This window comes from Microplitis demolitor, chromosome 3 (genome assembly GCF_026212275.2).
Source record: "Microplitis demolitor isolate Queensland-Clemson2020A chromosome 3, iyMicDemo2.1a, whole genome shotgun sequence".
Classification (NCBI taxonomy): domain Eukaryota; kingdom Metazoa; phylum Arthropoda; class Insecta; order Hymenoptera; family Braconidae; genus Microplitis; species Microplitis demolitor.
In genome coordinates this window covers 5,119,094-5,146,720 of record NC_068547.1, presented here as the reverse complement: position 1 = coordinate 5,146,720, position 27,627 = coordinate 5,119,094, and the positions used below count along the sequence as shown (strand labels likewise).

General features: G+C 27.5%; 3 protein-coding genes across 5 annotated transcripts in view; all 3 read left to right on the top strand.

Annotated features, from left to right (window-relative positions):
- The window catches only part of LOC103580708 (furin-like protease 1), an 89,172-nt gene extending 69,641 nt beyond the window's left edge, over positions 1 to 19,531 (top strand). For 2 of the 3 annotated variants that reach the window (XM_053737658.1, XM_008562572.2), the window contains exons 9-12: positions 915 to 996; positions 1,154 to 1,364; positions 6,339 to 6,617; positions 17,379 to 19,529. In XM_053737658.1, coding sequence (XP_053593633.1) covers positions 915 to 996; positions 1,154 to 1,364; positions 6,339 to 6,617; positions 17,379 to 17,824 — 1,018 coding nt within the window. In that variant the 3' untranslated portion in view covers positions 17,825 to 19,529. Of the gene's footprint in view, positions 1 to 914; positions 997 to 1,153; positions 1,365 to 5,017; positions 5,816 to 6,338; positions 6,618 to 17,378 lie in introns of all 3 variants that reach the window. The other variant, XM_008562574.2, reaches the window with a different exon arrangement.
- A 384-nt stretch (positions 19,532 to 19,915) lies between these two features.
- On the top strand, positions 19,916 to 23,303 carry LOC103580707 (acetylcholine receptor subunit beta-like 1). Its single transcript, XM_008562570.2, has 5 exons — positions 19,916 to 19,991; positions 20,084 to 20,220; positions 20,390 to 20,544; positions 21,219 to 22,293; positions 23,050 to 23,303. The coding sequence occupies exons 1-5, from the start codon at positions 19,934 to 19,936 to the stop codon at positions 23,212 to 23,214; spliced, it is 1,590 nt and encodes a 529-aa protein (XP_008560792.1). The 5' UTR covers positions 19,916 to 19,933; the 3' UTR covers positions 23,215 to 23,303.
- Positions 23,304 to 25,677: 2,374 nt separating this feature from the next.
- On the top strand, positions 25,678 to 27,329 carry LOC103580706 (peroxisome assembly protein 10-B). The gene has a single exon (XM_008562569.3). It carries the CDS (start codon positions 25,893 to 25,895, stop codon positions 26,718 to 26,720), a length of 828 nt encoding a protein of 275 aa, XP_008560791.1. The 5' UTR covers positions 25,678 to 25,892; the 3' UTR covers positions 26,721 to 27,329.
- The last annotated feature ends 298 nt before the right edge of the window (positions 27,330 to 27,627 follow it).

The following is a 27,627-nucleotide window of genomic DNA, read 5'->3' as shown; positions in this document are numbered from 1 at the left end:
ATATTAAAAATATATCTTAGATTATATAAAAAATACATTTATGAAAATAACAAATAATTACTAAATATATATATAAAATTATAAAAAAATGTCGGTATGATGATATAAAAAAATAAAATATGATAAAAATATATATTTAATATATTCTTAGTATATTTAAATAACATTTGAAATATATAAAATATATACGTAAATCTGCCAAAAATTAGCTATTTAAAATGTAGTTTTTATGCATATTTTATATATATTTATATATTTTTTTCCTGGGAGTAAAGAAATAAAGTCATCCGGTTCGCATTCACTTCGGTTTTTCTCCGCTATTTTTTACCGTGTATCATAGTCTTTAATCACTAATTAATAATGTTATTTAAAAAACATAAATAGCTCGGTAACAAAAGTTATCATCAATAGCTTATCATTTTTTTCGATCTTATTCATTATAATCATTAATTTTTTTTTAATATCAAAATAGTCCATCAAATTTTGCTGAGTAAAAAAAAATTGATGTTTATCTATTAGTCGACCTTCGTACTCAATTACAAGGATAGAGGAAGTACTTTCGCGATCTTAGATATTTTTTTTTTAAATTAAAAATAAGCTATCGAATAAATTTGATGATGTTTGGCAAGTTAAAGCCAATTTACCAACTAAAAAAAAATAAAAAATACCATGACCTCTTTTTTTACATATAAAATTCAAATAAAAATATTGCTCATTAAAACTACGTCCTTTGAAGATAAGTTGATAATAATTACTTGATCCTTCTGTATATATCCATATATATGAAGTTATATTTTTGAAGTCCAGTTCTGACGGAACTAAAAAAAATTAATTGCCGTCAGAAATTAATGAAAAATTTTTTTCATCACCATAAACTTTTTACTGAAAGAGAGTTTTAAATTTTTTTAATATAGATCAATTCCATCACGTAGTCAATTAACTTTGGATTTCCATGTAAAAGAATGTAGCGGCGTTAACTTTTTAGAACACGTTCAGGTATGATTATTATTCATGATTCCACAAACTTTAATTAATCTCACTGTTTAAAGTCTAATAAAATAATTATTCAAATTATAAATTACTATTTTTATTAGTCTTTTCTTATCATTATAATGATAATTATAATTAAAATGATAATTGTTGTATATAATAGGCCAAAATAACACTATCAGCATCTCGAAGAGGAGATCTCGAGATAACATTAACATCTCCACAAGGAACAAAAAGTACTTTACTCGCAAAACGACCGCACGATAATTCTAAAACAGGATTCCAACAATGGCCATTCATGTCAGTCCACACATGGGGTGAACGTCCACATGGCACGTGGAAATTGGAAGTTCACAATGAGGGTCGTTATGTTGGTAAGTTGTACATTTAATATATATATTTGATTATTTATATTAATTCCTTTGATATCGATTCACTACTAAATAATAACGACAATTACTGATATTAAATAATTTGAAACCAATCGAATCGATTCTTACAATCATCAAATTATTTAACGTCAATTAAAATAAAAGATTCAATTAATAGGTTACTAATTATTGACACTATTTTATTTAATTATATTTACTTAACTTGTTGAAATATTTTTTAAATTTATAATTATGTACACAGAAAAAAAAATTTATTGACGCAAGAAATATTTTTCATTATGAAATGAAGAAATAAAATTTCCTAGTATGAGAAATTTTTTCTCGTCCCAAAAAGTTTGTTTTGTCTCAAAAAAATTTATATTTTCAATTCATGATGCAAAAAATTCGTTGGAGAGAGTTAAAATTTTCTTGAGGCGAGTAAAAACTTTTTGCGCCAAAAAGTCTTTTTCATGTAGAGCCATAAAAAACGAACTTCTAGTTTTATTTATAATAAAAAAAAAATTAAATTTTCTGACGAGCTTGAAAACAGCTCGAAAATTATGAATTTCTAAAAATAATATACTATTTCCCTAAAGTAAAAAAAAATCTTACGAAAAAAATCGTCTATGCAAAGTATAATTTTTTGTATCACTTGAGTTGATACTGCGGGTTTCAGTGCCAGTTGAGCCAATCAAAACAAGTGAATTTCAGGCCAATGCAAATTAGTGGTTAGAAAATTGTTGGTTTATCCCGTAGGGAAGAAAACCTCTAGTTTCTACTCGCTGAATTAGTTTCTGACTTGTTTTCAACCCTGTCAAGATCAAATTTGTTTAGTATTAACCTCAGAATGAACGTACGTCATTCTAACTAATCAAGCTGACAGTTGAATTGATACATGCGCATCAGTCTTAAATTTTCTCGTTTTCACTTGTTGCAAACATTTAAACTATAAATTTCAATTTAGATAGTCATGACATCTTCTTGTTTTATCCCTTGACACACAATATACTATTTCAATAGAATATCGCGATTTGAATCGTAAAAAAATTTTTTTTTGAGGTCAATAAAGCAAATTTTCGAATTGAAAACATTTTTCTTATTAAGAATTTTTTTTCGATTATAGAGATTAGGTAGCATATCTAATTGTTATACTAAATAGTCATGTTAAATGCAATATACTTAAGAGAAGGGGGGGGGGCAACATGGGCCCCTTATGAAAAAAGGACATATCCTCGGAGATTCTCACTTATTTTACTTCTTTCTAGCCCCTCACATGTTTTCGGTCTCAATATGCCGTGGTTGAAAATTAAAAATTTTTAAATTTGGGGACAAATGGGCCCTCTAATAACTCTACTAAAATTCGGCTATTATTATATTTTATCTAAATAGTACATTAAACATCAAGTGAGGAAAGTAGAATATTCCAAAGCGAGTGTGTAATTGTCTATCTAAGCCGGCAAGGGTGGCAATTATCGGATTGGGATTTCTACTTTCCTCCATGATGTGTATACAATTTTTCACCGGATCTACACCTGAAAGTCTAAATTTCGAGTTAAAAGTAAACCACAATCTCAAATTCTTTACAAGGGTTCCTTATTCTTGAATCATTTAAATTGAACAAAAATTTTTGGGGGCCCATTTTGCCCCCAAGTATTTCCAGACTCAAAATTTTAGGGGGTCGATTTTGCCCTCTCTCCCCTATAAAAATTATTTTTATTGACAATAAAAAGAAAAATTGATTTAAAAAAGTCTACTTATTTTTAATATTAAACATAATTAATAAAATATAATATTTAATATATTTATTAGTGTCAATAATTTCAAATTGTACTCTATTCTACTATACCCTAATCTAAATAATTAATAAATTAAGTCAAAAAAAGAAATTCCAATTAATGTTTACACAGAAGTAACAAAAATTCTAGCTAATTGTAATAGAAGTAAAATAATATATTTGTACCTTTTGATTATGCAAAGTAAACTTGAGACTGAACATATCTCAGAACAGTGAATTTATTAACTTGATGAATATACGTGTCAGATCTGTTTATAACTTTAATACACAATGAGATAGCTCAACAAATTAACGTGGCTGTTTGAAATTACTAACATGTTTAACAGAAGCGTGTGAATTTAAATATTTATTTTTATTTTACATTTTATTTTTTAGCCTTCCCAAACAAATTAGCTAACTAATATAATATCAACTGTCAGTTGTTATAAAGTTTATCCCATTACTACAGTTAAAACATATACATTTGCAAATATACATGTACTAAAGTTTACGTCTTATAAATTTAATGAAAACAGGTTTATCAACATTGATTCGTTGAATCAAAACTTATATCAGACAGCATTTCATTAGCATATTAAAAATAATAATAATAATGAGGATAGAAAGTATAGGGACAAAAATAAAAAATAAATAAATATAAAGTTTTGCAATTTCATTGTACAAATCGCGAGTACGGTGAATAAATTTTAAATTAACTTCCTACTTAAACTTTTTGAAACTATAACTTTTGAAACTCGTATCAATCATAGAAAAATTTTCGATAAAACTTGTTCATATATTGTGAATAGGGAAATATGTAAAAAGTAAGAAAAAGAATAGTCGAAAGTATTGAAAAATCGGTCGAAAATTCATTTTGCGGAAAACTGGGTAAAATGGACTATCTTATATATTTTTTTTATGTCTACAAAAAATAAACTTTCAGTTGCGATCAAAAAGTTTATTTTTTATTTTTAATAAAATTTAATAATTTCGTCATTCCCAAGTAGCAGATAGGCAACATTAAGATGTCTTTTAAAAGGACAAATTTTTTTTTGTCTCAAAGTCAAGTTCTTTTATATAAATAAGACGTACATCTGATCCTAGACGCTATAGAAAATTTCTGTTCATTTTCCCCGTCTTAGAAAAGTCATTTCACTTAAAAAATTTAGATAATGACTTATTTGACATTTCTTTGTAATTTTTTTTTGTCGTCACTTTTTTCAAATTTTTTAAGCAGATACTTTTTCGGTCACAAAAATTTCTGATCATTTTGTCACCATTTTGGTGCCTATTGGTGTGAAAAAACTAACATCTAATAGATGTCAATGTTAAGTGTGCCTTGTGTTCTTATATAAATTTAAGTAATAAATTTTATTTGAAACAGCGTTCCAGTAAATTTGTAAAACAATTTTATTTACATTTTTCAAAAAATAAAAATCAATCGAAAATATCTCAAATGATTTAAACTCATGATTTAAAACCATTTAGCCCAGACCTTAACAGCATGTCACAAATTTTTAATGATATATTCACATATATAATTGATCATAATTTGTTGCCGTTATGTAAATTTTTAACACACTACTGTCAATAACTTTACTTCCGTATTATATTTAAAAAAACCACTTACACATTTTAAACTAAATCACATCATTACTTAATATCCCGACTTTCTAATTAAAGTTGTTGCAAAAAATAAATGAAATTTATAATTAAAGTCTACAGCAAAAAAAGCTAAAACAAAAGAAAAAATAATAATAACTCGAGAAATCGGAAATCAATAAATCATAAATGATAAATATTGGGGTTAGAACCTTTCGCCCTATTATAAATAATCTAAAGAGAAACAGTAATGAATCTTTGGATGATTAAAATCCCTCAGGTCGTGCGATACTTCATGAATGGTCGTTGATATTCTACGGTACAGGAACTTTACCCGACCCAACAGAGTACGCTCTCTACAGCAGTATCGCCGGTAGTAGTATTAGTTCGACAAACATCAAGTCACCTAAAAAACCAGTAGTTAAAATGTCAAACTATTCACGCAATGGTTTAAATATCATCGGTATTAAGACTAAAAATAATAAGTTGATAAAACAGCAGCAGCAACAGCAGCAGAGCCAGCAAAATAGTGGATTAAATCAACCGTACATTCAACAAAATCAGACATCAAAAAAGAGTAAAGTACGTGGGCAGCACAAAAATGGTAAATCAACAAACAAACCGACAGTGCGACCGACAGTACAGAGCTTACGTGGATTAACATTCAGTCGCATCGGTACATCTAAGCCCCGTGTTAGCGGTAGCAATAACACCGCTGGCTCTGCCGGTACCACTATCGGAAACATCACCAATAACAACAGTACTCCCAAAGCAATCCCAGAAACTCCCGTTGTTAAACTGACAACTCAGCTACCTAAACAGCAACAAATTATTGACTCTGTTACATCAACATCCTCGCTACAGAGAGGTTTAATTCTCATGGAACCGGCCGCCAAAGCCGCTACAAATAAGGTTCCGGTTGTGTTCCAACAGTATCCAAAAATCCAACAGCTCTATCCGCTCTACCCAGTCTACCCTGGGGTAAGGGGCGTTAACCAGCACGCAACTCGTGCTAAGGGACTCGATCTACTGCAAGATGAGCAGTTCGATACAAGAAATCTTCAATTAACTGACAAGGGTATCAAGATGTACTTTCGTTTATTGTTCCGTGCGATTTACCTTTTATTTTTTATTTTATCTTATTAAATTTTTTATTTTTTTCAAGGTAGTTTGATAGCCTCAGGTCTAACCTTTTATTCATTCGTAAAATTAATAGGAATTTTAAATATTCATTCAAAACCAGGATTAAATTCAGCTCATTCAATTCATTTTCGTAATAGGGATGAAAAATAATAGGATTTATTAAAAAACAAAACCTTTGCTACTAAACTACCTGGAGCTTTTTATAGAACAATAATTATTTTAAAAAATGTGTTTTTGTTCCGTATGTTTTATTTATTTATATTATTCACTGAATGCAAGTTAATGTTGATGAATTTATTATTTGTGTTGCGTTTTGTGTTGATTTGCTAAAAATTTTCAGCATGTCCATAATTTAATTGTAGAATATTTATTTCAGTAGACAATTACTCGTTTCTACCACAATAATTCTAATTAATCGATTGTTAATTTTAGCGTTTATTTTTTTTTTTTTTTTTTAGCAAGTCTCACAGAATGGGGGCTGATGTTCTACGGAACTGAGACCGCACTCAAGTTCGATGACGAGCTGGACAAAGACAAGCCGATAGCCCCAATAGAAATTGATATCCCGCACAATAACGGAGCGGAGGACAAGAAGCCGATAGACACCGAAGGTGATGACGACCTGTGGACCGGGAGACAGCAGGTGGATTTGATATCACACCCAGAGGTGCAGAAGCCTACAACGGAAAACCATACGAGCAAAGCGTGTAACAGCTTTGGCTCCCACGGGTGCCTAGGTGGGTGCCTCTTGTTCATTCTTCTACTCCATACACTGACTAAAGAACCCAGCTGAAGTGATTATTTACCTCCGTATATTAATTAGTGATAGTGATTACTGATTATACTTTGGATTATTTTATTTACGTACTCCACAGTATAACAAAACTTTTAAAATATATAAATATAAATATACATACATAAGAAATAAACACTTCCAGCCATTATTTATTATTTGCTCGCGAGAGTCGAAACTATTTAACGTTTCCGAGCAAATAAATCGTGTAGTAATTAGTTTAAATGCAAATTATCCTGGTGTTTGATTAAAATTAAACAAAAAGAGAACGTTCGAATCGTGTGAATGTGAATACGTGATGAATATCGATGAGCAGCAACATGAAATTATTATTTTTTTATCACCGCTAATTGTTAGTTTTATTTTTAAATATTTTTTTTTTAACGGACTATTAATTACGAGGAATTGAACAAAAATATTTTTAAAAAGCTAAAGGGAAATTGTAAAATTTTTAATTTAATTATTTAAGCACGCGGAAAATTTTCAGTAAATATTTGAAACTATTTTTTTTTGTGATTGATTAATTGCGTTATTCGATTAAAAAGTTCTATTTGTTCGCATTGATGGTAAAAAATTTGATAAAGTAAAAAAAAAGTGGAATAATTGAATAAATAATCCGGTGTATCGGATGAGTATCAGAGAAATTCGAGTTGAAATTTATCTTGTGTTTAATTTAATCTCTTTAATTACAAGCGTTCGATAGTTTGAGGAAATGATCTTACGATAAACTCTTAGTTTTATCCCATGAGATTAAATCAACGAGAAAATAAATAAAGATAAACGTATTTTATTCAATTTTCAACGTTACTGCCTCTGACAATTACGTAAGCGGAGAAAAAAAAATAAAATCGAACACGGAAAAAACTAGATAGTACTAGTTACTGTTCTGCACAGTAATCGATGAACAATATAGGGAACGGTACATTTTAACATGACTGATTGATATTAGAACAGGAGTGATTTATAGCTTAACATGTACTATTACTTTTTAAATAGTAAAATCAGTGCTGTGCTACACAGAATAAGAAACATATGATTGGTTACTGTCCAAATAGTCGCCATCCAGAACAGTATTTAGTCCTGTTCTGACTTGAATAGTGTTCTGTATGTTAATGGCGACTATTCTGACAGTAGAAGTCTATGATTCAAATCTGTCAAGTATAGGTTATTAACATTTCATTTAAATCTCTATTATTTATTTTTAACTTTTTTCTATAAAAAATTATTAGTTTAATTATCAGTTTGTAAAACGCATTGAAGCATACTGTCAAAAAACTATTCAACTATAGTTGAATAGTTCTCTATATATAGAGAAAGGTTAGAATGTAAATTCAGTATAGTCAAGTCTGCAAAAGAATGGGATTTTCTCTCACTACTTGGCTACAATAGTTCACTAATGCGCATGCGCGGTAACGACTTAACTGTAGAAAAATGGTGGGGGAAAAGCCCATTTTTTGCAGATTTAACTATAACCATTAAGGCTGGGCCATACTAAACGAATTTCCGAATTTTACTTTTCTTTTAATTTATCAATCAATTATTATTACAGAAATTTTTGTAACTTCCGAAAAAATGTATAAGACAAACTTTTTCGGAAAGTTTTTATCATTCGAGTGACGTAATTATTCAAAATGTAATGAGAAAAGTAAAATTCGGAAATTCGGTTAGTACTGCCTACCCTTAATGTCAGAACAGGACTGAATACTGTTCTGGATGTTAATGGCGGCTACTTTGACAGTAACCAATCATATGTTTCTTGTACTGTATAGCACAGCACTGATTTTACTATTTAAAAAGTAATAGTACATGTTAATCTATAAATCACTCCTGTTCTAATATCAATCAGTCATGTTAAAATGTAATTTTCCCTGTATTGTTCATCGATTACTGTGCAGAACAATAACCAGTACTATCAAATTTTTTCCGTTAATGAATTAGTAATTTTTTTGTGAAAAAAAATTAGTAAATGTTAAGCTTATTAAGGTGTTCAATTATACCCCAGATATTTGCTCAAGCAAAATTATCCAGTAATTATAAAATATTTAAATTAGTAGTGTCTCTGATTCGTGATAGTAAGAAATAAAATTGAAAGGAGACACAGTTATTGGTAAAATAATTTTAAAAATTTATAAATTTTCATGTGCTGCAATCAAGTCATATCTTACATACTTCTTATCTTAATTATCTAGCTGTGCTGTGAATAAAATCACTTTGATTAGTTATTAGTTTAAAATCGACTTGAGAGTTGTTATTTTTTATCATAAAATGTGTGCTTCGCAAATTCATATCGTTCAGTAAATAATCATAATTGTAATATAAATAACAAATACACATATATATAATAAATATAATAATATATGTAAAATAAGTTAATTATTAAAAGCACAAACAATTTAAATAATTGTGCCATTAAGTTATAAAGTTTTTGAATTTAGTGCCAATTGAATATTTTTAATTATTATTTGAGCTCCGATTAAAATTTTTTTGAATTTAATTTATGATCAAGTAATTATTCATCATTTGCAAAAATTTTTTCATTATCGAGAATTTGAGGAAATGTTCCATTGCAAACACGTGAAAAATTAATGAATAGACGACGTAGTCTTGAGCAGAATCGTTCAATATCTAGTTTCCGGGTTCGAATCCTGACGGCGGTATTTTAATACAATAAAATAAAAAAATTAAGTAACAGCATTCTTTTATTTTTACGATTATTGAGTTGATGATAAGGTTAAATAAAAATTTATTTTATTAGATCATAGATACAAAATTTTATTTTACGGTGCGATAGCAGCCCTCGCCTTCGGCTTCAATTAACCTCACCCTCGTCTGAAATTTTTTTGTTTCATTTAATTTCTCACTCCATAATATATTGATGTATCATATTGCTGAATTTTTGAAACTATAATAAATTTTCAATCAATAAGTCTTTCACTGGAAAAGTATTTTCTCTCAGTGTACACGGAAAAAAGATATGAAAAATTACAGTTTCACATGGTAACGCGGTGCTCTGAGGGGTAAAAACTGATTTTCAATTCAACTCACGGACAAACACTGGAAGCCTGAAATAGAGTCTTTCTCGTTTTTTGAAACTTTAAGAGAGGGCTAAATATTATGATTCTGAATTTAGCAGCAGACAATTAACAATTTTTGGATTTTTTTTTTCAACAACCCAATTAAAAAAAACAGAAACTAAAACTATGCACATGTAGAAAATTTACACTGTGAATAATCTGAAGTAAAATTAAATCGGAATTCACTCCGCCACTCGGAGTTCCAGAATTTAATAAAAAAATCACTCCGCATGCGGAGTGTAAGTTTCGTGTAATAAAAATTTCTCGTTAATTTTTCTTTGTCTCGTTAGTTTTTTCATACCAAAAAAAAATAGAATTGGGTTATTAATTAGTAATCCAACAAAAAGAAAAAGAAAATTTTTTATATCACATACAAAAGAAGTAAAAATAATAATAAACAAAAAAAAACAATGACAGATAATTGAAGTTGTTGAAACCACTGAGCGCAACTAGAGCTTCTGGCAATATTATTGTTTCAAGTGAAATTGTTGAGCAGTTAATTGGATAAAACATAAATATACGGATGGAAACAACCCAATGACATATACCTATCAAAGGTAATTAATCTGTTTGAAACGAATCTTAACAATGAAAATCACTCGTCAATAAAATTATATAAAAAATTTTTGCAAACTCAAATAATTATAATTATAAAATAAATTTATTGTTGAATTTTTTTTTTTTAATAATCATGGCACTACAAAAAAATACCCTTATTAAAATAAACCTAATTATCGTTACCCTGATATTTTATATTATTTTATTCATGTGACAAAAAAGTGCAATTAAATTACGAACAAAACACCGGTTAGTCTATTATCGTTAGCGTTGCCAAATAATTAAGTTGAATAAAAACATTAAATAAAAAAAAAAGAACAAAACTAGTAGCTTACAATAATAATAACAATAACAATAATTATATTATTGATACTAATAATAATGATAATAATAATAATATAAAGTAAATAAAAGTTGTGGGTGCTTTTTAATGTGAAGCGATAAATGAATCAGTATTAAAATCCATACTTGGATAATAATATTAGAGTCGTCAATAACATTTACCGATATTATATATATAAACATATACATATATAAATAAAATAAATTTTAAATGAACAATTAATGTAAATAGTGCAGCAGATATTAATGTATCGAACGCAAAAGAAAAAAAAAACATAAATCGAACATTTAAAAAATAATAAACTTATTAAATAAATAAAAATGTAATTGACGTTAAAATGTATTTTATATGACGAATTATTTAATTTCTTTAATTGATTGGACTAATGCATCATTGTACTGCGGGGTTTTGCTACGAAAATTTAAAAAAAATGGGAATTTATATCTTGCGTACTCAAAAAAAAAATTAGAAGTAAGAGATAGGAGGGCAAAACGGACTACCTCGAAAATTGTATTGAAAAAAACTTTTTTAATAATCGAGTGTCAGTCGGAAAATGTTAATGGCTTTTTTTTATGATAAAAAATATTAAAAAATTTTTTTTTCACCTTTTTTAGGGGGTAGTCCATTTTGCCCGCTAAAATGAATTTTTTTTTCTTTAACAGCAATTGAAAATTTTTTCTATTTACTTTAAATATCATTAAAAAAAAAAAATTTGCATATTTGAGTCTTCGAAAACTTAAGTGCCCGTTTTGTCCCCTCCATACTCCCTCCCCTAAATTCATTTAAATGAATGGATAAATAAATAATTAATTTCGATTAAATAAATTTGAACAAAAATAAATTAAATTTTTTTTCTAAAGATTATTATCACGTAATTAATTATTTGAAATAAATTGCATACTTTAAGCCGTCCTATTTTGATAAAACGTAAAAAAAAAAAATTAAATTGAGTCACGAGTTGTAAATTTTCAATAATTCAACAATAATAATTACTAATTATTGTTTAGTAAATAGATAACTACTTAGAAACATAATAATAATAATTATAATAAATTCAATACACAATAAAAAAAAACTGCCGATTTTTTACTAGGTACCACGTAAATAAAAAAAAAATCTTTTTCTGATTGTTTATTGATATTGGTATTGATTAAAAAAATTTTCATAATAATAAATAATTATGGGCATTGTATTCTACCAACGAATTGAATAATTAATTAAATATGGGCTGGAGATTCGTAATTAACATAATTAAATAATTTACTAATTATTAAAAATCAATAATAATATATAAATATCTGTGATTGAATTTAATTATTCATATTTAGTGTCTTTTAGCTGACATTTCATAGAATATAATTGCAGCGTATTGTGCTTTTTATTGTTATCATTCACTAGTTATCATAATCAGTAATAATCTTTTAACGAGTTTTAAATATTTGAATTATATTTTTGTTGTTTAATTATTAGAGAAACATATTTACAATTTAAATGTTTATTTATTATCAATTTAACTGGAGAGTTTATTTATTGAGTTGATTATTAATGCTCAGTATTAAATAACTGGTTAATTTGTTTCAATTAATTTGATTTTTTTATATCGCGTTACTAAATACAAAAGAACTTGAACTTTTATTCGCTCTTTTGGCTTTGGAGAGCTTCTTAAAACCAAAAAAGCTTCTATTTTTTTTTCATCGTTAATCGTTTAATAAACTTATTTCAAAGCTAAAAAATGTTCCTAAATATCCGAACGTTTTTGCGCAACTGGATGACTAGATTTTTGAAATGTTTCGCATGTAGATGCTGGTGTGCCAGTCGAAAATCTCAGGTCACCCCCCATGAATTTTCTCATTTTCGTTGCGTGAAAAACGTTTCGATTTTCAAGTACGTGCTAAAAATTAACAATTGAAAAAATTCAAAAATGCAGACCTCAAACGGGCATGCAAAATTTTGAGAAGTCTATTTACTTTTATTAATTACTGAAACACGTGTTTTTTTTTTTAAGCTGAAAAAAAGTATTTTCTGTTTAATAACCGCGAAATATTTCGCCAAATTGTTCTAAAGATATCCGTGCCGCAGACATATTTTGAATTACAGACTAATTGACGTCCACGATTATTTTTTTTTATAATAATACGTATCGAGCAAATTAACAAAAATATCAGGCTCATTAATTAGCGTTTCCTCTTTATATTAATGTGTTTTTTGTAACGTGTAAGTGTGATTTGAAAATAATATACACAGTTTAATGTAAGGAAATCATAACCTTGACTAGTCTGTTATAAAGCATAACCTCTTCGCTCCACGTTTGAGGTGTGCAAAAAAAAAATTTTGAATACCTAAGGACGCATGACTTAAATTATATGTCCTCCTGGCATTCGAAAATTTTTTCTTCAATTTTGAGCTTCAAAATAAGTCTCCAAACCGATTTGTATTAAAAAAAAAATTAGGCGAATAAAAATTTAAGTCCTTTTGAAATTATTAACGCGATGTATATACATATATACATATATATGTCAACATTTTAATAATAAATGACGAATGTAATTGTACATTGATGCTATTAGTCCATGATATAAAGATAATCATTTCTTGTAAAATAATAAATAAAAAAAAACTATCCGTCGTTAATCTAGAGCTTTGTGTCCAACAAAAAATTTCTACTCAATTTTATTTTCTGAATGTTAAAATCCTACTCAAGCTCACAAACGAAAGTACTTCGAGGAATAAATAATTATAATATCTAGATATGTCAATCAAAGAGGATATTTTAATTAAATTAAATTTATATTAAAGTAATAACCAACGTCGGACTTTTTATAGAACGGACTGAGTAATTTTTTCTTTGAAAAGCTATTTCATTTATTTTATCAGTAAATCTTATTCGTCTTTAGTTCAATAATATAATTACATCACGATGGGCTTATTCAAAGTCGGCATAATAATTATTGTTATTATTAAATTAATTAGTAATTAAAATATGGAACATTCCAAAACTACCGATTTAACGCTTAATAATTTTAAAACAATAAATAATTATAAATGAGTAAATCAGTCGATTGTATTAAAAAAATATGTGTGTATATATAATATATATACAAACATGTTTCACTAATAGAACAAGACTATCAAATAAAACCCATCGTGAATGTTTAATTATTAATGAGTAACAACTAAATAAAAGAAAAAAATAATTGTATTTATTGTAAATGTTTGTATGTAATATATAAATATATGAAAATGTATCTTCGCTTTTGGAGGAGTGACATATCTTAAATATCTTAAGTTATAAAGATGAATGGATGGTAATAATTATTGAATATTAATTATAATAATAATTATTATTATTATAATGAGTGATTAAAAATTTGTATCACCCACGCAATCATTTTTTTTTGTTTTCTTATTGAAAACAACAAAACAATAAATTAAAGATAATTTATATGGATAAAACGATATAAGTGTAAAGTGTGACTGTAATGCCTGATGTTTCACAAGTATATATGCATATATAGTCATATATATATATATATATATATATATATATTGATAAATTAAATAAGTGATTAAAAAATATAATGAATCTTATACGCAAATTTATTTGTATATCATAAATCAATTAATTAAAGAAAAAAAATATTATATATATACTTTGCTTTTTGTAACCCGCACGCAATACATTTACGGCTGTCCAAATTTAAAAATCCAGTGAGCCAATATTTTTAAGGATCTGTATTTTCATTCATTTTTACTCTGATATTTTTCATATGTCATCTCATCCTTCTTTTAATTGCCAGTATATTGCACACCTACAGAGGAGAGTAAGACATTCCAGTAGCGTGGGTAATTGCCCACTGGAAATCGCTAAACACAGGAATTGCGACGTCCTCCTTAGTATTTTTTACCACATCTACAACGGGAATTAAAAATTTTTGTCATTGTTTGCAGCAAAGTTGACGTATGCGCATATTTATTTCCCTAGTTTTCGCATAAAAAAAATGACACTTTCTCCTTATACACAGACTGTAAAAAATTTTTAGTGTATGATTCGGTTTTAAAATTTTCAACACTGCCAGTGTAAAAGTTACACAACACACGGTGTTAAATTTCGGACTAATGGTGTAAATGTATAAGTTCTTTATTTAAAACTTTCGATTACTTAGACGCTAGAATTGATTTTTATTTTAAAATTATCTACATCAATAATAATAATAGACTAGTGTTGTGACTCATGAATTATTTTTAAATTTTTGGGAACAGATTATATTATCGGACACTATTTCAGCTAGTAACACCAAACGGTGTGCAAGAAAACGCTCATACTGTGTTAAAAGTACTCCGTTTGATATTTCACACCATCAATGTACACCAAGCAGACCTTGTAAAGTCCTTGAAGATCATTTTCACACCGAAAATTTTTTACAGTCTGCAAAATAATCGTAAAAATATTAAAGTTCAATTAAAAAAATTTATTCACACCACAGAACTAAGCGGGAAACTCAAAAATTTACTCGTTTGCCGCCCTTGCCTTTGACTCGTACGGCAAACGCGAGTAAAAATTTCGTACGTTTTTTCTTTGATATACAAAATCATAAATTTTAAAACTCATTAAGTTCATTTTTATTTTTTTTTTAAAGACAGATATAGACAAAAATAATTGGCTCGTACTAGACTTTAAAATTGGACAGTCGATTTATTTATCAAATAAAAATTAATCTAAGCTTAAGATTTCCGGTAGATGTTACAGCTTATTGGTTTTATTGCTTACAATAACAATTCTCTTGGATAATATTTATTTAATTGTGATTTTTTAAAGCTTATCAACTGTTTTATTGTTACTATAACTATTACTTTTAAAGATTATTTTTTATGGACTAGCGCGTTTTATAGTTGTACGAAATTTGCTCACTATTTATCACCAGACATAACTGTAATATTTTAACTCTACGACGTCCAGAAGTGGGTATTAAATATTTTATTATTTATGCATGTTCTGTTTTATCATTTTTATTTATTTGACTGTCGCAATATCATTTTTTTTTTTAAATTAATTTAAAATTATTTTGGGCTCGTGTAATATTTGTTAAAGTTAAACTAATTTTAGTGCTAAGTGTAAGTAATTAAGAGTTGTGTATAATTAATCTGTTGAAAGTTAAATAGGACGAGTTAATTGGAGTATCTAGGTATCCATTTACTCTGGGGCGATTTATTTCCAGTGGATTTTTTCAGCCTACGCGCAACTTCTTCTACATCTACAACAAATTCACTTATCCCTCATCGCTTTTGCTACGGTGAGTTTAGTTTCTGTTCTAAATTCTCTTCTTTATTTTTTTTATCACTTCTTAAACTACACGTCCGACTAATTTTTCGAATTTAATTTACTTACACAAATAAATACTGTCTTAATAATATCCTTTTTTTTTACACTTCCTTACTTTGATTTATTATATTTTTAAATTGCATGCGTGGTTTATTAATAAATAAATTTCTTTATTATTTATAAGAATTTGAAATTATATGCATATATATTTAAAATGCTTGTGAATGTCAGAAATAATGTAAGTTATTATTTTTTTTTTTTTTTTAGGAATAATTTGCATGTTAAATAATTATTAACTCATTAATAATTATTATAATAAATATTAATCATTGTTATTATTATCATTATTATCATTGTTACGGAGAAAAAAAGGATTTCTTGGTGTAAGAAATATTTTGTGTCAAGACTTAAAGACAAAAATTTTCTTAGAACTAAAAAAAAATTTCTTTGCGCAAGAAAATTTTCGCTTGCAATTTATAATGCGAAAAATTTTTTGGGACAAGTAAAAATTTTCTTAGGGCGAGTAAAATTTTTTTGCGCTAAAAACTCCTTTTTTTCTATGCATACTGCTACAAATTGGAAGTGAATTTGGAGTGATCTGGATTTTATTTCAATTCGCATTTACTCCAATTCCCCTTTGGAGTAAATTTTACTCTGAAAAAATTAAATAATCATACAGTCATCCGTTCCGTATTTACTCCATAGTGCATGGAGTTCCGGAGTTTTAGAAAAAATTACTCCGTATACGGACTAAATAGAGATTTTTTTCAGCGGAATTATCTCCATTCACTTCGATTCGGAGTTTTAATACTAAAATAAATTCCCCTTCGGCGTAGATTTCACTCTGAGGAAATTAAATAAATAACTAGTCCTTCGCTCCACATTTACTCTGAATTTAATTTGCGTTCATTCTGCAAATTTTTAACAGTGCATTATTTATTATCATTGTTGATAATTAAGTCGCAATTAGTCATTCAATAGTAAAAAAAAACGCATGTTTGAATTTTGAATCAGACATAAAAAAAAATTTTATTTTTAGATAAGAAGTATTTAATTAAAGATTGAAGCAGTTTAATCCTTTTAGAAACGCATGAAAATTTATATATTATAAATATATTAATCAAATTACCCAATATAATTTGTCAACGAAATTATTATTCAAGGCAATTAATTTTTTTTTTTATTTTTTTCTTTTACCGATAAAATAAAATTTCAATTATTTTATTTTTTCATACGAGATTTAATCAGTAATCAAAAATATCAATATAAAATTTTATTGTTATAGAACTAAAAAAAAAAAAAAAAAAAACAAAATTTAAGGGGACCGAATAGTTGGAGCTAAAAATTATTTTTCAATTGATTTATTTAAAATGTCCAGTTATATATTTAATAATTTTTTTTTTTTTGTAGAATGTAAAGACGGGTGGTTTATCTCCGAAGGTCGTTGTTTATCAGAGTGTCCTCGTAACATGTATGTGGATCACGATCAACGAAAGAATGCCTGTATTCCGTGTCATTACTCTTGTATGACCTGTTCGGGGCCTTCAGATATCGATTGCACATCATGCCATGCGGATTCTAATCCTATACCACTGGAAATGGAGACCTTTCAATGCATTTTAAAGTCTATCGAGTGGAAGACCAAATCAACTGTGTGGTTTTATCGGATGACTATTGTATTAGGATTAAGCTCCATTCTTATGATTGGTATTGTCATTTATTTATGGATTTCCTCATCGAAAAAGCTACAAAAAATTATCAATCAGGGATACATGGAACTGCCTCTACCTGATGATCAACTAAAAGACGGCAACAGTAATCGTAATTTAGACCGATATCAATCCGAAAGCGAGTAGATTTTTTTTCCATTTTACTACCTGGGAAACAATAATTTAGATCTGAATACTTTCTTTTACTGAGATACAAATTTTACTTTATCCGAATTTACTCCATCACTCAGAGTTCCGGAGTTAGAAAAAACAATTACTCTGTATACGAAGTAAATGGGAACTTTTTTTTCAGCGGAGAGATTTCGGGCTCATGTGAATTTTATTTTAATCTGCATTCACTCTAAACCAGAGTTTTAATTTTTACATAAACTTTTCTTTGGAGTAAATTTCATTCCAATAAAATTAAAAAAATAAGAAATACTCCGCTCTGGATTTACTCCGAATTTAATGTGTTCACTCTGCGAATTTTTGACAAAGTAAAATTTGAAGTTTTGTTTTGATAAAGATTTTGAAAACTTCTAAAAAATAAAAATTTTTTAAATTTAAGATCGAAAAAAATCTACATTAATCTAAATAGATCTATTGATGTCAATGAAAATCTTGAATTTAAAAAAAATTGAATGTATGTTGACTTAAATTTTTTTTCCTGGGTAATAAATAATGTAAATTACTTTAAAAAATGTACAATAGTATTCCATGTACTTAAGAAATTATAAGGTTATTATTGTTATATATTAATTTTTTTAAATGTAATTAGAACTCAAAAAAAATGAAATCAAATATTTTTATAATTTATTTTACATGTGAGCGAAAAATTAAATATTCGAATATTCTGAATTACTAAATTTTGAATTTGAAGTGCACACAATTTGCAGACTCCTAATTTTTTTCGTTCATAAAATTTTAATCATTGAATTTTTTATGTTTAAAAAAAATTAGTATGACTTGTATTAAAAATAAAATGAATAATTAATTATAGAAGTCATTAGTATAAATATTTGATATTATTAAGAAATGGTCTCAGGTACATTTTTTAATTAATACTTAGATATTTTATGAGTATCAGTCTAAATATCAATTTATAAATTTAATTTTAAAAAAGTAAAACATCACAAATTAAAAATAATTAATGTTTAATAAATATATCTCTAGCGGATCCGAATTACGGTAAATTACCGTAAATTACCGCAAAAATCGGAATTTGCCGTAAAGTACAGTAACTTACGGTAGATTGCCGAATTTCCGGCAAATTTATGGTAAAATTGTCGTAATTCACCGTAAAAATTGCAGTAATACTGCAGTATTTTACCGTAAAACACCATACTATACGGTAATTCTGCTAAATGCCGTAAATTACCGTAAAATACGGCAAATTTGCTGTAAATTATGGTGTTGTGAAAAAATACGGTAATTTACCGTAATTCGGATCTGCTTGGGACTGAACAAAAGCTCAATTTTATTGAGTAATTAAATAACTAATAATTGAGGCTAATAAAATTTATATTATATTAAAATATAATACATCAGATATTATTTAAGTATTCCACTACGTACGAGAAAATGGACTTGAAATGACAGCTTGTGTAAATGTAATAGTGTACAGCAATACTAAATAATTAATAATAATAATAATAGATAATTGTATATTGCTCGATTATTAATATTTCATATACCAAATAATTGTAATCATTGTTTTGCAATAAACAATTGCAACTTTTTTATAAAAAAAAAAAATGAGATCTGACTAAATTTAAAAAAAATTAATTTTTTTTATAAATAATAAATTGTAATTTTTTAAACCCAATTATTTAAAATGTAAGCGTTTGTTAAAAATATTTTAATTGTTAAAAATGTAATTTTTTAATTGTTTTAAAATAAATTTAATTATAAAATTGAAATTTGTTATGACCTTTTTTTTTTTGATTAATTACTCGTCTTTTTTTTTTTGTAAGTAGAAGTAAAAATTAAGTCATTAATAATTATTTATATTTTATTATTGTAAAATGAAATTCAAATATCACAGATAAAAAAAATTTGACGTTTAATTTTTTTTCGCTTGTTGGTACGAGGGATGAAAAACTATTTTTTTGAGGGATGGAAATTTTACGGGGATTCATCTGATGGAAATGCAGAAAACGTCTTTACTCATTATTTAAAAGGTATAGATAACAACCCCTATTGATTTTGTGGGCGGTGGATGAATATGGCAGTCGGGCGGATGTCACTCTGCTCGAAATGTACAACTACTCGAAAATATTGAAATTATTATTAATATCTGCTGTTTTTTGTATTGGTAAGTTGTAAAATATTTTTTTACAAAATAAGTATCTAAATACTTATCATAATAATTGTTATTATTGTTATTATAATTATAATTATTAATAGGTCTGTGTTCTGAAGATGAAGAAAGATTGGTGCGAGATTTGTTTAGGGGCTACAATAAGCTTATTAGGCCAGTTCAAAATATGACTGAAAAAGTTCATGTAAGATTTGGTCTCGCTTTTGTCCAACTTATCAATGTGGTACGTGTGTTTATTTACTTCTTTATGTAAAGAAAAAAAATAATTAGGATAATTAACGATTAGAATTCATTATTGATATATTAAAGAATCAAATGAATGAATTATCTGATATGATAAAAAATATATGTAAATATATTAATTGAGTATCATTGATTTTAATTTAATGTAGAATGAAAAAAATCAGATTATGAAATCGAATGTGTGGTTGAGATTTGTGTGGACAGATTATCAATTGCAATGGGACGAAGCTGATTACGGTGGTATTGGAGTATTGCGTTTACCACCAGATAAAGTTTGGAAACCTGATATTGTATTATTTAACAAGTAAGATTTTTATTATTTTTCTATTTTTTATTATTTAAATTCGGAGTGATTGCGGATTTTATTTCAATCTAAATTCACTCCGTCACTCAGACTTCCGGAGTTGAAAAAAAAACCACTTTACATACGGAGTAAATAGGAAGTTTGTTTTTTCAGCTGAATAATTTCAGAGTGATCTGGATTTTATTTACCTCGAATTTACTCCGCTAATTTTTTACAGTACAATATATACTTATTATTTTAATCTTTTTTATAGAGCCGTGCAAAAAGTGTTCGAATGAAATAATTTGAATTTTTAAATAATTAAGAAAATTCTGATCATTCGTTAGCTTTAGAATTTTTTCTCAAAATCAAATATTTGGTTAAACTTTTTAATTACAAATTATTAACTCACGTGAAAAATTATTAAAATATATTTATAATAATTTACCAATAATTCAAATTTTTTAAATATTAATATTCTTTTAAACATAAATTTTTTTTAAATTATAGAGTATTCATTTTTATCTATTAATTTTCGTCAATATATTTATTAAAATTTTCTATTCAATAATTGATTGAATCATGTATCTATTCGATAAATTTTTAAATTGCATTTAATTTTATATTACCATTAAAATTTTCATAGCAATAAATGTATCAGACATATTAATATTTTATTGAATAATAATTTTCAGTGCCGATGGTAACTACGAAGTACGTTATAAAAGTAACGTTTTGATTTATCCAAACGGTGAAGTACTTTGGGTACCACCAGCAATATATCAGAGCTCATGCACTATTGACGTAACATATTTTCCATTTGATCAACAAACATGTATTATGAAATTCGGTTCATGGACATTTAACGGTGACCAAGTATCACTGGCTTTGTATAACGATAAAAATTTTGTGGATTTATCAGACTACTGGAAAAGTGGCACATGGGACATAATAAGTGTACCGGCATATTTAAATACTTATCAAGGAGACTTCCCCACGGAAACAGATATTACATTTTACATAATAATACGCCGCAAAACATTGTTTTACACCGTTAATTTGATACTACCAACAGTATTGATATCATTTTTATGTGTACTGGTATTTTATTTACCAGCAGAAGCCGGCGAAAAAGTAACTCTGGGTATCAGTATTTTGCTTTCACTTGTCGTATTTTTACTTCTCGTCAGTAAAATATTGCCACCGACTTCTTTAGTGTTGCCACTGATTGCTAAATATTTACTATTTACATTCATTATGAATACCGTCAGTATACTGGTGACTGTTATTATAATAAATTGGAATTTCCGAGGCCCCAGGACCCACAGAATGCCCCAGATGATTCGTAAAATATTTTTGAAATACTTACCGGCAATATTATTGATGCGTCGACCAAAAAAAACCCGGCTCAGGTGGATGATGGAGATACCAAACGTGACTCTGCCGACGTCAACGTACTCAGGCAGTCCAACGGAACACTTGCCCGGAGGGATAAGCAAATCTAAAATGGAAATAATGGAGTTATCTGATTTACATCATCCAAATTGTAAAATAAATCGCAAAGCGCATCATACTGGCACTACAAGTACTGCCGCTTCTGGTGTAACTGGAGCTGCTGCTGGTGCGGGTGCTGGTAATAATGAGCCTTTAGGTGACAGACGTGGATCTGAAAGTTCTGATTCTGTTTTATTGAGTCCAGAAGCTACCAAAGCTACTGAAGCTGTTGAATTTATTGCTGAACATCTCAGAAATGAAGATCTTTATATTCAGGTTTATATATTTGTACTTTTTATATTTTTATATCGTTCAAACTATTAAATTACTCGACTATTTAATCGAAAAAAACAAAAAAAATCTGAAATACGGTTGAGTTTGTGGGCCAACCCCAAAACTTCCCGCTGTTTTCAAGCTCAGAAAGCTGAAAAACTTTATTATTTATAAATTTTTAAGCACTTCGAAATCAAAAAATTGTTATTTTGTTGTTCAACCAAAAAAAATCCGTGGAACTAAAAAAAAAAAAATAATTTTTGTCGTACGATATCTTTGGAACGAATCAACCGATTTGGACGTTCTTGGTGGCAATTGAAAGGGATCATCGAGACTTAGAACTGGATACATTTTGAGGCAAATCGGGCAAGTGGTTTACAAAGTTGTACAAAAAAGCCTCAAAACAAAGAAATTTTTTATTTTTATTTTTCGTATAACTCCTAAACTACTAGACCGATCACCTTCAAATTCTATTCAGATCTAAGTCTTGATGAGCCCGTTCGATTGCCGCCAAATACGTTCAAATTGGTTGATTTATTCCAAAGATATCGTATGACAAAAATTCGTTTTCACATGGGCGTCTATTCGAAAATAGTCAGAGTAGTTTCCTAGGACCTCAAACCGGCGAGATCTGATGAAAACTAGGTTTTAGAAAATCAAACTGAACCCAATAACTTCCTTCCTTTCGAAAATTCTTAATTTTCATAGCGGGAAGTTATAAAAAAAATGGATTATTAATTAAAATTATTTATTTAACAGACAAGAGAAGATTGGAAATACGTTGCAATGGTAATTGATCGTCTTCAATTATACATTTTCTTTATTGTGACAACAGCTGGTACTATTGGAATATTAATGGACGCTCCGCACATCTTTGAATACGTCGATCAAGATCGAATTATAGAAATTTACCGCGGAAAGTAATTTTTAATATTTTATTTATTGTTTATACTATTTTTAAATTAAATAGTAATAAAAATTATTTATTATTCACAAAAAAAATTTATTAACAAATAATATGATTATTTGTCACGCATATCATTTTTATGAATAATTTAAATAATTAATATAAATAAATTAGTTTGTAAATGCGCATGTCCTTGAAAGTCTTCGAAGTTTTATGTAAAAAAATTGTGATAATATAATTTTTATATTTTGTAATTATTTCGTGCGCTAAAAATATTTTAAATATTGTTACTGTAATAATTGTTTTTATTAATATATAAAAGTGTTAATTATTTTCTAACTTAATTAGAAAAAAAAAATATTTTGTTTAAAATAGAAAAAATGTTATTTTATAGCGTGACATTAAATGATAAATAGTTTAAAGTATTGTTACAAAAAAGAAAAAAAACCCAAAGATGAAATTTATGAAGTCTTCCTCGTAATAAATACAATAATTAGAATTTACTAGTGTGAGAATTAAATAAATTTTCTTTTAAATTATGTAGATAATTTATTATAACGCAACTTACTATTATTTTTGTTAATTCGCAATAATAATTATTCATTTAAATTTATTGTTTATAAATATATAATGACAAAAATGCTCAAAAACAAAAAAAAACAAGATTATTTAGTAAAAAATCTCTCATAGTCACAAATATATGACATACTATTAGTAGCTACTGTTTATTATTTCTGCATTGTATTAATTTAGTTAAATATAGCAGCAATAAGTCAAGTTAATTTATATCGGGTTACTAATTTCAAAAGAATTTATATTTTAGAGCTGAAAATTAAAAAAAAAAACTGAAAAATGGCTGACCCTGAGGGCCAACTCCAAAATTACCAGATGTATTCGAACTCGAAGAACTCGAAAATGTTACTACTGATAAACTTTTGAGCTCTTTAAAATTGAAACGAAAAAATATACATTTTTCTGAAAAGAAGTCCGTTCACGGACGTCTGTGTGAAAATGGTCAGAATATTTTCCTATGGTTCAGAATATTTTCTCGAAAGATCGAGATCTGTTGAAAACTCGATTTTTGAAATTCGGATCGAAACCAATAACGTTCTTCTTTTTTTAAATTTTAAATTTTCACAGCAGGAAGTTGAAAAAATTTTGAAAACCTAGACGCGTGACTTAAATTATATGCCCTTTTGGCTGAAGAAAACTCTTCCAAGCCAAAAGAGCGAATAAAAATATGTCTTTTTGGAATTAGTAACGCGATATATTAACGCATTTATTAAATGAATATGTTAATTTATAAATAATTAACCGGCTTAATGTATTAATTAAATAAACAAATACTAAGTAGTTAATGGAAGCCTTTTAGCTGTGTAATACGCCGATGGATAAATAAATAATATGAATATATATATTAATTATATTGTTATTAAGGTCAATGTAATACTATTTATTTGTAAAAGAAAAAAAAATATACACTGTCTTTAATTAAATTAATGACGTTAAACATCTATAATTTTATTTATTTTAGTCGCATTTAAATAACTAGGCTTAAATTATATATTTTAATTGTTAATTTGTTATTAAGTATAATAGAATTTTCAATTTATTCATAAATAAAATTTGAAAATCTATACACGGGAGTAGGGAGGGGGGGAGGGGGCACGGTTTGATAATGGCTTTAACTTTGAAAAATAAATTATTAGAAATTGGAAAAAACTAAAAACCGTACGTCAAAATAAAATGGCGGCAGGATATGATAGAAAAATATTTAAAAAATTAAAATAAGACACGTAAGTGCCTGAACAAACCTTGGTGGGGAAATAATATGCAGAAGGGTATGCTAATACACTTGGAGATTTAATTTAAATTGCTCCAAGTACATTGCAGCTAGAAAAACATCACTTAACTGCTATTTCCCACCAGACGATGCCAGATGATTTTGGTCAGGAACTTGGAAGTTATCAGCATCAGCAATTCACAACACTACACTAGCACTGAACACTCAGTACTTAACGATACCACAGACACTTTGCACAATTTAAATTTTACGAACACTGCACATTTTAATTAAACAGTGACTAAGAGTAATAAATTTTATGGATAATTCCGCAAATTAACTGCAATACTATGCTTCAATTTGAACGTAAAGAAGAATCTCGACTTCTACTGCCATTTTCGATGATACTGACTGCCGTTATCAAACCGCCAGTTGATACACAGCAATCGATTTGCGATTCCCCCCCCCAACCCCACACTATAGCAAAAATTCAAACGTTGAATACAGCAATGCCCAGTAGCGCCATCTTAAAACTGAAAAATATACTTAGTTATAACTAATAACTTACGGTTAGGTTGGTCATCAGGGCTAGAGAGCGCGAAACTTGAATTTGCCATAAACTGCAGCCAGTTATTTACCAACATCAGTAAAAAAAAAAAAAAAATTAAATGAAAATTAACCTAAATTTTTGTTTTTTGTTATTTAAGAGCTGGATTCGATTATTCCATGTAAAAATTAAAACATATATTTTCAAAAATATACATAAATAAAAATTTGTAGAATTAAATGTTGAAATAATTATAAATGTGACATTATAATTAATTGTGCGTGATAAAAAAATTTTCTGATAATTTTCCAAGTGAAAAATAATAATTTATTACAATCATAATAATACTAATAATAATTTAAAAAATGCAAGCAGCAAATCAGGCAGAAATTCTTCGAGCTCATCAGCGAGACGATGAATTTCTCAAAGAATTAGATAAAAAATTAATGAAATCTTTGAGTAAAATAAAAAACAAAAAAATCTTATCGTACTTACAAAACAATGCTGTGAAATTGTTGTATTTTATGTTTACATCTGGGTCAGGAAACTTGACTTTGGGAGAAGAATATACTGGAATAACACAGGCCAATTTACAAGACAGACAAATAGTTCCTATAAATGCGAGACTTTTGTGTTTACTCATGGAATTATTTGGAGAAAGAGAACTGATTAAAATAGTGGACAAGTTCAAACATTCAGTATCTGCTAGCACTGAAATAAATCATAAGGATAATTTAATAAATATTTTAAATATACTGAGACGTTTCATTCCAGTTGCTGTTGTACTTCAAAAATGTTTGTTCTACCTGGTGAACTTCCGGTTCAGCATAAGTCAGCAAATTACTGGCATCGATTACGCAAAGATTTCCGGGATGACTCCAACAAATGACGTCAACTTGGGACTAAAATTACTGGGATTGATTAGTCTCGTTCAATGCGTGTTGCAGATTCGGCAGAGCAGCATCAGTGATGATCAGGATGAGGATGAGGATTTCCCAGCTGGAAGTAACAGCATCAATGAAAGCAGCGTCAAATGCCAGCTATGTTTCAGTACAAAGCCATCAGCAGTTACTCCATGTGGTCATTTATTCTGTTGGAATTGTCTTGCTGAATGGGTCCGGGTCCAATCGCAATGTCCTTCTTGTCGTGAACATTTTACGTCTTCTAGAATTGTTCCTTTACTTAATTTATGATTGTTAATTTATACATAATTAATATTTTATTGCATAATTGTAAATTTATAAAACTACTTTAATTCCCTGATAGCCGGACATTCTTCAAAAACTTGCTGTTCAGTTTACTGTCAGGTTTTTGCTGTTACAAATTTTGACATCTGGTATTGTAACGCAAGTTGATAGAAAATCTTACCTGAAAATTGAAAAACAGAAGTTGGCTTGAAATTTACAAAAAATCGCGGGAAAAAATTCGAAGAGTAAAATGTTTAGCTTCAAATTGATGAAAAGCTTGCGTCAATTTCTACGTTAAAGTTTTTGAAAACTTGACATCAAATTTGAGCCATGGATTTCTGTCAACTTGCGATATATTTGGGTATCAGATTATTATTATAGGGTTGAAGTACCATTTGGGGCCACTTCTCTATTTTTGGACGTTTAATACTTTATTTTAATAAATAAAAACATAATCAACGAAATGTACATTATAATAGTGGGACAAAAGTACCTTTGAACATATTTAAAATTAATTATATGCTTGCGTATTTTACAAACGATACCTCTTTTATATATAAATTATTTCAAAACCAATAATTTCTTGCTTCCAAGCCCATAAATTTATTATCAATATAAAAAAATTTTTTAAATTATAAAAATGACTTTAAATATTTAATTTGTTGATAAGAACTAATAAATAAATTTTACAAAACCAATTTTTAATTTTATTTATCAATAATTATTTAGGAATTTGAAAATCAGTATGTGCATTTTTTTAATTGCTATATATTTTTAATTATTTCATTATTTTATTGGTAATTTAAAATTTATCTCATAATCTGTTATATTCACACTCAAAGTATAACCATGAGTGTGAATGTAGCTGACAAATCGCAATTTTTTAAATTCATTAAAGTAAAAATTAACAAAT

Excerpts from the sequence above, each read along its gene's own strand:
- LOC103580707 (XM_008562570.2), top strand. The coding sequence starts at position 19,934 with ATGTACAACTACTCGAAAATATTGAAATTATTATTAATATCTGCTGTT. Across the intron at positions 20,545-21,218 it reads GATATTGTATTATTTAACAA|TGCCGATGGTAACTACGAAG; the intron begins GTAAGATTTTTA and ends AATAATTTTCAG. Across the intron at positions 22,294-23,049 it reads ATGAAGATCTTTATATTCAG|ACAAGAGAAGATTGGAAATA; the intron begins GTTTATATATTT and ends TTTATTTAACAG.
- LOC103580706 (XM_008562569.3), top strand. The coding sequence starts at position 25,893 with ATGCAAGCAGCAAATCAGGCAGAAATTCTTCGAGCTCATCAGCGAGAC.